The sequence below is a fragment of the Tenrec ecaudatus genome, chromosome 2 (assembly GCF_050624435.1).
Source record: "Tenrec ecaudatus isolate mTenEca1 chromosome 2, mTenEca1.hap1, whole genome shotgun sequence".
Classification (NCBI taxonomy): domain Eukaryota; kingdom Metazoa; phylum Chordata; class Mammalia; order Afrosoricida; family Tenrecidae; genus Tenrec; species Tenrec ecaudatus.
The window spans coordinates 62,202,316-62,214,661 of record NC_134531.1 but is presented as its reverse complement, the minus strand read 5'-3'; the positions used below and the strand labels follow the sequence as shown (position 1 = coordinate 62,214,661).

The 12,346-nt window shown below is 38.3% G+C and overlaps 1 protein-coding gene across 3 annotated transcripts in view; it reads left to right on the top strand.

Moving 5' to 3' along the window:
• The window catches only part of ADAMTS6 (ADAM metallopeptidase with thrombospondin type 1 motif 6), a 308,640-nt gene that overhangs the window by 111,432 nt on the left and 184,862 nt on the right, over nt 1-12,346 (top strand). For all 3 annotated transcript variants that reach the window (XR_012782832.1, XM_075541085.1, XM_075541084.1), the window contains exon 9: nt 3,672-3,777. Coding sequence is in view for 2 of the 3 variants with exons in the window: in XM_075541085.1 (XP_075397200.1) it covers nt 3,672-3,777 (106 nt within the window). In the remaining variant the exon portion in view is untranslated. The remainder of the gene's footprint in view (nt 1-3,671; nt 3,778-12,346) is intronic.

The window sequence follows — 12,346 nt, the reverse complement described above, 5'->3', positions numbered from 1 at the left end:
TGAAACCTCTGCTTAAGCACCTCATAAGGGTTTTGGAAAACTCAAATGAAAGTAGTGGGAGAGAAAGTGTTACTCAACTTTTTGGGGAGTTCCCTGAAAGAGCTCTCCAGAGGTTAATTTATGCTTTTGACGGTGTTGCCTGCCTTTTCCAGCTTCTCCCACTCCATTTCCCTCAGGACACCTGGTTAAAGAAGAAATCCCATGTAACCTATGCTGGAGAAATTTGCTACTTAAAAAGATAGCTGCAGAAAGCACTCATGTTGCTGAGAATGCTCCTGTCAACCACATTTTCCTCCTAGTGTGTTAGGTTCCTAGGACCAGCACATCCCACTGAGGGTACCTCACATCAGACACTCACAACTGGATTGGACCTTGTGCAATTGATTGAAGCTCTTTACTTCTCTATTTCCTGATCTACCACTGCACTGTAGGGTGCATGTTAAAATCAAGACAGAAAACAAAGAAGTATTTAGTAAACATGGTAACATAAAAATTGACAGGATCTTTTTATTTATAGTAGAAATTGTACTGTTTCATCTAACCCTCTATTTACTGTTAAAATTCTGTAAGCATTTTCTAAATGCTTCATTTAATTTAGACACAAGAGATATTAAACTTTCAGACTAGTTCACCATACACAGGGCTTCAAAAAGTTTGTGAAAAATATAACCTTATGGTTTCATTCCATTTTCTGTGAACTTTTTGAAGCTTTTTATTTATACCCTTGGGTGGGCCTTCAATCTTCAAGCTTTTGGTTAACAACTGAGTGTGTTAACTGTTTGCACTGCTGACAGAGAAACCCCGAAAAAGAGGCAGATCGATCTGTAACCACCCCTCATATCTACTCTAACATACATGAGGCCATGATATGTATGAGAGAACTTCAAAACATTCATGGAAGAATGAAATGAATGGACCACAAGCTTGTTCTTGCCGTGGACTCTGAAATTCCATTCTCTTTCTTCCCCCTCCCCCCGCATGCGTGCGCACACACCACACACCCACACACTCCGTTCAATTCCGATTTTAATGAGTCAGTTATTTACATTGAGATGTGTTCTTCATTGTGACAGGATTGCAATTGCCTACTACTTTAACTGTCATTTTGGAAAGGAGCTTTGAAGTACTTCCCTACCCTACCACTCTTTTGGCTTTTCTATTTCCCCTCAAAATAATCTGTGCCAACTTTGATAGTTCATCAATTTCTAGAATAAATCCATTCACAGTTGGGTACATGTCAATGCATTTTGAAGCTAAACATAAGTTATCATTGCAGATTGAATTTATCCTGTTTTAGAATAGAATGAACAACATATGTGAAAAATATTTTCAGCACAGAAGTTATTAGATTATTATTTTTGAGGTCTCATTCTGATAATGTATATGTTAATATTTATATTATTTTTCCATACCCTCTTGCCTAGGACTCCTGAGAACCAATTGTAACATGGATGTAAATAGTAAAAATCAACAAAACCAAACTCACTGCCATAAAGTTGATGCCAACCCATAGTGACACTATGGGACAGGGTAGAACTGCTCTTGTGGGTCTCCTTCGAAACTGTAACTCTTATGGGAGTAGCAAGCCCTATCTTTCTCCAGAGACATGGCTCATGGTTTTGCACCAGTGGCTGCAGATGATGGCCACGAGAGAGGAAGTTTAAATGATCAAATATTAACAAATCATGCATAAGAACTGTGACACTTCCAATTTCATAGGAAAACAGAAACTGGTGGAGAGTTGTAAACTAGATTAGTATTTCAAATATTATTTTCAATCAGTATATTTATTTCCACCTTTTATTCTAGTCATGCTAACACTTTTATATGGAATATGAGAAATGTTAATTCAACAATATTTATTCTTAGGAGCCCTGGTGGTACAGTGTGATATCTGTTGGCTGCTAACCACAAGTTCTTCAGTTCTGAATTGCTAGCTGCTCTGTGGGAGAGAGATGAGGCATTCAAATCCTGTAAAGGTTTACAGTCTCTGAAATGCACAAGGGACAGTTCCATTCTGTCCTCTAGAGATGCTATGAGTCGGAATCGACTTGATGACAATGAGTTTTTGGTTTGGGTATTCTCTTTGTACCACATTTCATAAAGCCTTGAACAGGATGTTCAAGCAACACGGCCCATATTGAATTCCAATTCAGAAAAAGAAAAATACTATCCTGCAAATTCTCACATATTTAGTCTCTGTCCCATTTTGGAATGATGATTATTAAAAGTTTCTGAATAAAAAATTAAGCCATCTTGCCTTAGTTGATCCCTCATTTTACTTTCTAGTCTCCTCATTGCAAGACTTCTAAGTGAAATGAAGGCAGAAAAAGATTATCAGTAGTCCTTACATCAACTCGGAGTCAGAAATCAGTTCCCGCCAACAAAAACCAGCCAGCCAACCAAACAAAACCCAGAGAAGGAAATATTTTGTTATCAAATCCAGCACTAACCTGACCTCTATTTGTGGAAAAACAACAACAACAATATGTAGAGATTTCCTGGCAGAAAAATTTTGAATCGCATAGCTTTTATTGTTCCATTAGTGCACCTGGGAAAATGTACCTAGCCCAGAACATTGCTTATTGCATGCAGTCAGAACTCATTGGATTGAATTAAACTTACTTCGATGGGAAGTTAATTATCAATATTTGGATCAAAATAGTAGACTTTGAATATGTAAGAGTTTAAAAAAAATAAGAATTCTGCTTTGATTCCAATATCTTTCAAGTGACCTTTAGTATTTATGTGTGTCCACTATGGTTTGGCATCTGTTTCCTTACAATGGATGATATTTTTCTTTAGCATAAATATTCTTTTTTCCTCTAAGCACCATTTTCAAATTCTATAATGAATCACAAGCATAATATTCCTTTGGAGGTGGCTATTAAAGCTTTTACATAGTGAAATTCCCAAGGGACGAATACCTTGAATAACATAGCCTTTCACTAGAATCAGCGAATTAACACCATGGTTTTTCTCTATTGGTAAAGCTAATGTGCTGAAGTGGGGTGGGAGCAAGGAGAGCTAAGTGGTATGTGTGAATGACTTTCCTCCCATTAAGATACTTGAAGTAATTGTTGCCTCACCTTCAGGACTAATTTCAGATAAATAAATAAATAAATAACAACTTCAAAACCTCCCACCTTTAATAGTTCTCCCGTTTCTCTTTTGAATTATTCATTTTTGTTTTTACAAAAATGCCATTAAAACTATTTGGGATTCCTTTTTTTTGGGGGGGGGGGCGTAACTCAAAAGTTGCTTGTATATTTTTATGAACCCACTAAACTTAAACAGAACTCTTTAGAAAAATAACGGGGATATATTTTGCTTTCTGCAGCCCGAAGAATGTTAAAATAGAAATGCTTTCTTGAATTCCCTCTTCTGGCTCAAGTTACTAGGTGGTCCCAAGTTACCAGAAGTAAAATTTATAAATCTAACCCCTAGTCTAGACATTTTCCAGCACTGACTGCAGTTCAAAAAATATTAATGTCTAGCCGGCAAAGTGAAATTCCCCCCAGTGATTTTGTAAATGACTAGAAAGTTAACCTTTTGCCAACTGCTCCTTCTGTGCATGGAGGTTATGAAAAAGAATCCAGGCATTTATAAGCATGGCTTTGGAAGTCTGAACCCCCTTGGCCTGACCCTCTGTGTCCCTTCTGTCTGCTCAGGCTTGGCCTCTGTGGCTGGGATGTGTGAGCCTGAAAGGAGCTGCAGCATCAATGAGGACATTGGCCTGGGCTCGGCGTTCACCATTGCACACGAGATCGGTCACAAGTGAGTGAGTTTAAGAAAAGCAAAAGACATTGTCGAACGCCACTCTTTTGAGCAGCTGGTACCTACTGTGTGGGATGCGTGTACTCAAGCAGCTCTTACTGCTTGTTTTGGGTCTGATTCCATAAAAGAACATGATTCTCCACATGATGTGGCGACACTTTGGGTATCGGGAGAAATCATGTTAAGAACTGCAGACTTGTTCAGCAATCTTTCTGAGTCAGTGATTAGTGTCCTCAGTGGTATATGGTCATACTTTAAATTTTCATATATATATATATATATATATATGACGCTAAATCACTTCATCTATCTATCTATCCATCTATGGATAGATAGATAGATGAAGTGATTTAGCGTCCTTTAGCATGGCCTCCTCAAACACTCAATTTCTCAGAAAGTCAAATTGTTTAAACTATCTTTTCCTCAAATGACAATGCATATATATTCTAATAAAAATGGACATCACTACCATAAAATGTAATTTTATATAGAGGCTGGGAAATTCCAATCCATATGTACATATTAAAATTAATTGGACTGTAACCCAAAAGCTTAAGTTGATCAATAAATTGAATGAAACTCTGAAAAAAATGTACTTTTATTTAAAATGACTCCTCATGCTGCTGGGATCATAACTTTTCCAGGCATCAAGGTTGTGCAACTGCGGTTATCGAACTTGTGTTTTCAAGTGCACTTGGATGTCATTGAATTTCCTAACTAACTAATGTTGTAAGTTTGATGGGTACCAACCTCAATTCTTTTTAGGAAGACTTAGAGTTTTCATAAGTGTTTAAGTAAACCTCTGCTAATGAGAAAACTATCCTATGCCTTATTTTTTTTCTTTCCTGAATAAGTTTATTTCAAATAGGAAATGTATAAAGCTTGTTCATGTGGAGGAAGAGAAGTTTGAAAAATTTTCAAACGTTCTTATTCCCAAGACCAATAGATAACTTGACCTTGAGTATCCAATTTCTAATGTGTCTGATGCTCTTCTTATAAAACTAAACCGCTAGACCAAATTGTCTTCCAATTTACCAACACATTTAAGTCTGTTAGCCTCTTCCAATTAAATTGAACCTATTAATATTCAGGGAATGATCAGTTATATGTGACCAACAGGAAAATGAGAGAACTGGGAAAGAAAAAAAAAAGGTACTTGAACATTTTTAAAGCAGCAGGCCGCGTACAAGAACCTCTGACATTTTGATGATTTAAGTTTTACAATGTGTCTCACTGCTTTTGGGGGTGGGTGGGATGGAGAAATGAGTGGGGGAAAAGAGCAAATGGAAGTGGATGTTTATGATGCACTTGCCCCAGAGGTAACTCCTGAGATGAAGCTATCGTTTTTGTTCTTAGGGGAGAGTAAAATTAAGAGTCGATTGCATTGTTTTACAACTTTCAATTTCAGCTTTATCAAACTGGCAGTAATTTATGTGTCACTGCCAATCATCAACAAGTTTTAAATCTGACCTGATTTCGACATGGGAAAGCCAGGATGGCATTTTTAATGAAGTCCTAAAAATATTGGTACTCTAGTTTCCATCTCAAAAAGCAGCAGGGGACAAAAGGCAACAGCTCTCATAACCAGGCCGTTTATCTTCCACTCACTTAGAAGTCGGGCTCATTCATGACTGTCATAATCTTATGCAAGCAGACGAATTTAATGAATTCTGTTAGATCCAGTTAAATGGGAAGGTTAGGGCCAGCCACACCCACTGAGGTGAATAGTGTCCAGGAGAGCGCTGTTACCTCACGCAGTCAACATTTTTAAACATCAGGACATGCATTATAATTTCCATTCATAGACGTGCTTCAATAACTGACGTAAGGCTATTTCTCTATACATCTTTTTAAAAATTCTTACTGGCCTACCTCTCAGGCTTCCAATTCTACACAACAGCATCTGCTCAGATTCTTTTTCCTTTTGAGTGTACAGTGATGCCTTTGAATTCTTCCTACTTGCGTGGTCTGTATCTTATGTAGAAGAATTGAGTAAGAGAACTAGAATAGCCCTCAAGTTTTCTGTGCCTTGGAGTGACCTTTATTTCACAGCTTATTCTAAGAATAATTTAATTTTTGATCTCATAGGTAATTCCAAATGTGAATGTTAAAAATTTCAAATAATCAAAAAAAGAAAAAACAAAAAATCTTTTTCAAAGAATCCTTTATTCTGCGAGTGGAAAGAAATATTTCTAAACAGAAATGGTATAAACAGCCACAATTAGCCAACTTCCTTTCCGCTTCCATTACATTAAAATAACAACAAAAAACAACAACAAACTCCACTGCCATCTAGTTGAGGGTGATTTAGAGGGCCTGATAAAGGATCTCTAAGGATGTAAATCTTTTTTTAAATGTCAATACTTCATTAAATTTTTAAATTAATAGTTGATAATATGGTAAAATTTTATTTTTAGACACAGCAAGTATTTTCGGGACGGTTGGGAAGACTGCAAAGATGATGTCAAGGGAGAGGTCCATTAGGAAGCTTATGGCTATTTTGGGGGCGGGGGGGGCGCTAGGGATCGCAAGGCAGGGATTTGAGAGATTTCCTTGAAGGACACAGGATGATTTCAAGGGCGTGTGGGAAGACTTTTTAAGAAAATTGAAAACTGTGTTGGTGGGGAAAAGACCAGGAAATTTGCCCTGAGGGATATTTCCCCCTATATCAAAAGAAAGCACTTGCTCAGCCTTTGTGGGTAACAAGGACTGGCCTACCAGAATTCCTTAAAAAGCATTTTATTGGCATATAAATCACCTATTGCACAATTCAGTCATTAGTTATATTCGGAAGAGTGTGCCGTCATCACCATAATTAATTTTAGAACATGTTCTTTCTTGTAGTCATTGTTGTGAGCTCCCTCCCAACTCCCCCTGCCACACCCCTAGGTGATTTGTATTAGCCCAGTTACTGTCGATCGATTCACCTGTCATTGATTTCATGTACAGAAAAACATATAAAACAAAAGTCAAGAAACGACTCTCTCCCCAACCAAAATGACAACATAAAACAGAAAAATCTCAATAGAAAAGAAAGCAGAAAATATTAAAAACTGGAACAAATTAAGAATGGGTTAAAAAGAAGATCAGATGATAAGGTATTAGTTACATTTTAACCTAACGACGTCTGCCGTAATTGACTTCACAATTCTCTCTATGTGCTAGCAAGGCCATTCATCTCCCTGGAATATGGTCTCAGGGAATTCACCAGAGGCTTAATTTTCCTGGGTGCCATGCTAACGGATTTGGGACTTCCACTGCTGTCCACAGTCTCTTGCAAACAACTATTCGGAATTTAAGTTCTGATACCGTTCCCTCCTCCAGGTTTGGATTTTATTATTTACAATCCTTAGATCACACCAGCTGGTGTGCTTCTTCCGTGTGGACTAAATTGATGCCTCACTTAGATGGTTGCTTGTTTTAGGACAACTTTTAAACCACAGACGTTATTCTTTCTGATAGCTGGGCATCATCTGGTTTCTTCAACACACTTTGTTACAGCATCCATATATTCAATAATCTCTTCATGAGGGCAAGTATCACGTAGCGCCATGTCATAAGAACTAATTGTCCTTAGCTTAGGGCTAGAATTAAGTGTGATCCCCAAATCCATTCATATATTGATGGGTTATTTATGTCTCTGGTTCACGTAGAGATATCAGTATCATTTTATGATAGAGAACATTATAAATCATTCTCCCTGGGGGCACTATTGATAGCGTCATTAATTTAATCAATGGTATAGAATTGAACTAAGAGAACTAGTCTTGTGAGGTATTTGGTTGTGCTTAGGTAAGAATAGTAAGCATGTCCTTTTTGGGGTCTCTTTTAATTTTAGTTGTAAAATTATATACAGACATACCTTGTTTTATTTTGCTTCCCTTTGTTATACTTCACAGATATTGTATTATTGATGAATTGAAGTTTTGTGACCATACTGCTTCAACAAATATATTAGCACCATCTTTTCAAAAGCATGTCCTTACTTCACTTCTCTGTGACACATTTGGTAATTCTCACAATATTTCAAGCTTTTTCAAAATGCTGTTGCACACTCAGTAGACTACAGTGGAATGTAAACACAACTTTTATAGGCACTGCTGTCCAGTGCCATCTAGTTGTTTCTGACTCACAGCTAACCTGTGTACAACAGAATGAAACACCCCCCGTCCTGCGACATCCTCACAGTCGTTCCTGTTTGAGCCCATGGCTGCAGCAACTGTGTCAATCCATCTTGATGAGGGACTTCCTGTTTTTCACTGCCCCTCTCCCAAGCGTGATGCCCTTTCCTTTGTACTGGTCTCTCCAGATGATATGTTCAATATATGTGAGATGAAGTCTCTTCATCCTTACCTCCAAGGAGCACCCCACCTGTATATCTTCCAAGACAGATGCATTTGTTTGTTTTTTGACAGTGCACGGACATTTATGTATTCTTTGGTAGCATCATAATTACATCAATTCTTCTTTGTCCTTCTTTATTCTATGTCCAACTTTCACACGCATATGAGAAGATTGAAAAAATAATTCACTGGGAAACCAAAACATATTGTGTTGGTCTAGAACAGATGAAAAACCTCTGGTACAGAAAGAATCCCAAGCTGCACTGAAGACATTAGCAAAACATAAAGCTCCAGGAATTGATGAAAGGGCGATTGGAAAGTTTTGACAAGCTGAGGAAGTACTGGAAGCCTCACCTATGCCAAGAATTTTGGAAGATAGCTACCTGGCTAACAGGCTGGAAGAGATCCATATTTGTGACTGGACTGAATAATGAAATTATCAAACAATGTCACTAATATCACGTGCAAGCTGAATTTTGTTGAAAATCATTCCTTGGCATGGGACAGAGCTATCATTGCTGACATTAAATGGATCTTGGATGAAAGTAGAGAATACCAGAAAGATGTTTACCTGTGTTCAGTTAACTATGCAAAGGCATTTGAATGTATAGGTCATAACAAACTATGACGTGCATTGAGATGAATGGGGATTCCAGAACACTTCGTTGTGTTCATGTGGGCTGTGTACATAGACTAAGAGGCAGTTGTTTGAACAGGACACAGGGATAGTGTGGAGTTTAAATTTAGGAAGGGTGTGTCAGGGTGGGAGCTGGTGTCATGGGGGTTATGAGTTGGCTGCTATTGCAAGGTCAGCAACTCAGCCAGCCAGCCCCATGGAAGAAAGAAGAGGCGTTGTACTCCCTGAGAGAGTTTCAATCTCTGATTGAACTATTGAATTGTATGATTTGTGAATTATATGCTAATGAGACTTTTGAAAAAAAACTTTTAAGAAGTTACAGTGCTGGTAACTCACAGGGGCAGTTCTACCCTGTCCTATGGGATCCCTATGAGTCAGAACGGATGCGATGGCTGTGAGTTTGGTATGTCAGGGCTGTACTCTTTTTTTTTTCTTTAAAACTATTATTTTCAATTAACACATCCTTTTATTGGGGGTTCTTACAGCTCCTATAACAATCCATACATCAATTGTATCAAGCACATTTGTACATATGTTGCCATTGTCATTTTCAAAATATCTGCTCTCTGCTTGGGACCTTGGCCGCAGCTCCTGTTTTTTTTCCCTCCCTCTCCCACCCTCATGGACCTCCTGATAAATTATTAATGATTACTATTTTCATATCTTACACCATGCATTGTCTCCCTTTGCCCACAATTCTTTTGTTTGTCCCCCTGGCGGGGCTGGTGGTGGTTTTTATGTCAATCTTTGTAGTTGGTTCCCCGTTTTTCCACCTTCTCCCCCTTCCTTCTCCCTACCCTCATGGTATTGCTACTCCATAACTGTTCCTGAGGGGTTTATCTGTCCTGGATTCCGTGTGTTGAGAGTTCTTATCTGTACCAGTGTACATGTTCAGGTCTAGCTGGAGTTGTCAGGGAGAACTGGGCTAATGATAGTAAGGGAGTTGGGGAGGAGCATTAAAGAACTAGAGGAATGTTGTGTGTCCCCTAAGTGCTATGCAGCACCCTGGCTGACTCGTTCCTTCCTGTGACCCTTCTGTGAGGGAATGTCTAGTTGTCTACAGATGGGCTTTGGGTCTCTACTCCGTCCTCCCTCTCAATCACATCGATATGATTTTTTGTTTTGGGTCTTTGATGCCTGATACCCAATCCTGTCAACACCTCATGAGCACACAGTTTGGTGTGCTTCCTCCATGTGGCCTTGTTGCTTTTCTGTTAGATGACCATTTGCTTAACTTCAAGGCTTTAAGACTCCAGTGGTATATCTTTTAATTGCCAGGCACCATCAGCTTTCTTTAATGCACTTGCTTATGCATCCATTTTCTTTAACACATTTGCTTATTGCATCTTCGGCGATTGGGTCAGGGAGGTATTAAAGAGTGCCAGGTTATTAGAACAAAGTGTTCTTGCCTTGAGGGAGTACTTGAGTAGAGACCCAGTGTGCCAGGGCTGTATTCTTTGAGCATATTCATTCAATCTCTATACTGAGCAAATAATTCTAGAAGCCAGACTATATGAAGCGAATGAGGCATTCGGATTAGTGAAAACTCATTAGCCACTATGTTTGTGAAAACAAAGAAGACTTGAAACACTTAGTGATAAAAATCAAAGACTACAGCCTTCAATATGGATTGCAACTCAATGTAAAAAAATAAATAAATTCTTCAATGGATCAATAAACATTTTGAGAAACCAAGAGAAGACTGAAGTTGTAAATGCTTTAATTTTACATGGCTCTGCAGTAAAGATTATGGAAGCAGGAGTCAAGCTATCAAAGGACATAATACATTAGACAAATCTGCTACTCAGGACATCTTTAAAGTGTTCAAGAGCAAACCTTTTACTTAAACTTTTAAAATTGTGAATTAGGTGGGGGTTTACATATCAAATTATTATTTTTGCACTCAATAACTTAAACAACTAATTAAACCTTTCAATAGCTTGCCCTGTTCCCACTTCCTTTTTCTCCCTTCTCCCTTTCATAGAATATTATTTCCCTCCTTGCCCAAATGAACTCCTGTCATCCCTCTAGCCTACTATTTCCTCTTCCCTCTACTCTCCTCCCATTCTTCACTACCATGAAGATCTGTTTTTTTAATAAAAACTTTTATCTTATCTTTAAAGATTACATTGGTTTTATAAAGTATTGGTCCTTTTGTGATGGACTAACTGCATTCAGGATAATATCCTCCACATCATGAGAGTCTTCACAGTCACATCATTATTCTTTAACAATGTGTAGAATGTACCAAAGTTTATTTATTCTTTCTTCTACCGATGGATATTTAAGCTGTTTCCATCTTCTTGCTATGGTAATAGAGCTGCGATGACCTTGGATATGCATGTATCTGCTTGTGTTGTGTTCTTTATTTCTTTCGGGTATATACCAAGTAGAAGGATTGCTAGGTCATATGGTACTTCTATTCCAAATTGTTCTTCCTTTTTAAAAAAAAAGTCATTTTTATTCCCAATTGTTTGAGGAAGTGCCATACCCCAAAGGTGGTGTTGTTATGTGCCATTGAGTAAATTCCAAGTCAAAATGACCCTGTGAACAACACAATGAAAGGTGGCCCAGTCCTGTACCCTGCTTACAATTGTGTTAGTTGAGCCCATTGTTGCAGCCACTGTGTCAGTCCCTCTCAGAGATGCTCTTCCTCTTTTTTGCTTCTCTATTTTGTGAAGCATGATGTCTGTTTTAAGGGACACGTCTCTTCTGATAACATGTCCAAATTACATGAGACAAAGTTTTGCCCTTTCTGATTCTTAGTAGCATTCTGGATACATACATAGTGTAGATATAGATATATAGATACATATCGAAATCATTTTATTGGGAGCTCTTAACACTAACAATCCATACATATATCCATTTTGTCAAAAACATTTGTATATATGTTGCCATCATCATTTTCAAAACATTTTCTTGGTATCAGTTCATTCCCTCCTTCCTTTGATAGTTTATAAATTATTGTTTTTTTCATGTCTTACACAAACCAGTATCCCCCTTCACCCGCTTTCCTGTTATCTTCCCCCCTGCTGGGTGGGGTGTTCTATGTCGATCACTGTGATTGGTTCCCCTTTTCTCCCCCTAACCTTCCCCTTACCTTCCTGGTATTGTTACTCTCATTATTGGTCCTGAAGGATCTATCTGTCCTCGATTCCCTGTGTTGTGAGCTCTTGTCTGTACTAGTGTACATGCTCTGATTTAGCTGGATTTATAAGGTAGACTTGGGGTCATGACAGTGTGGGGGCAAGGGTGGGGGGAAGCATTAAAGAACTAGAGGAAAGTTTTGTGTTTCATTGATGCTATACTGCACTCTGCTTGGCTCATCTCTTCCTTATGGCCCTTCTGTAAGGGGATGCCCAGTTGTCACAGATGGGCTTTGGGTCTCTACTACACCTTTCCCCTTATTCACAATGATATGATTTTTTTGTTTGGGGTCTTTGATGCCTGATATCTGATCCCTTCGACATCTCCTGATCACACAGGCTGGTGTGCTTCTTCCATGTGGGTTTTGTTGCTTCTTAGCTAGATGGGTGCTTATTTATCTTCAAGCCTTTAAGACCCCAAACACTATCTCTTTTGTGGG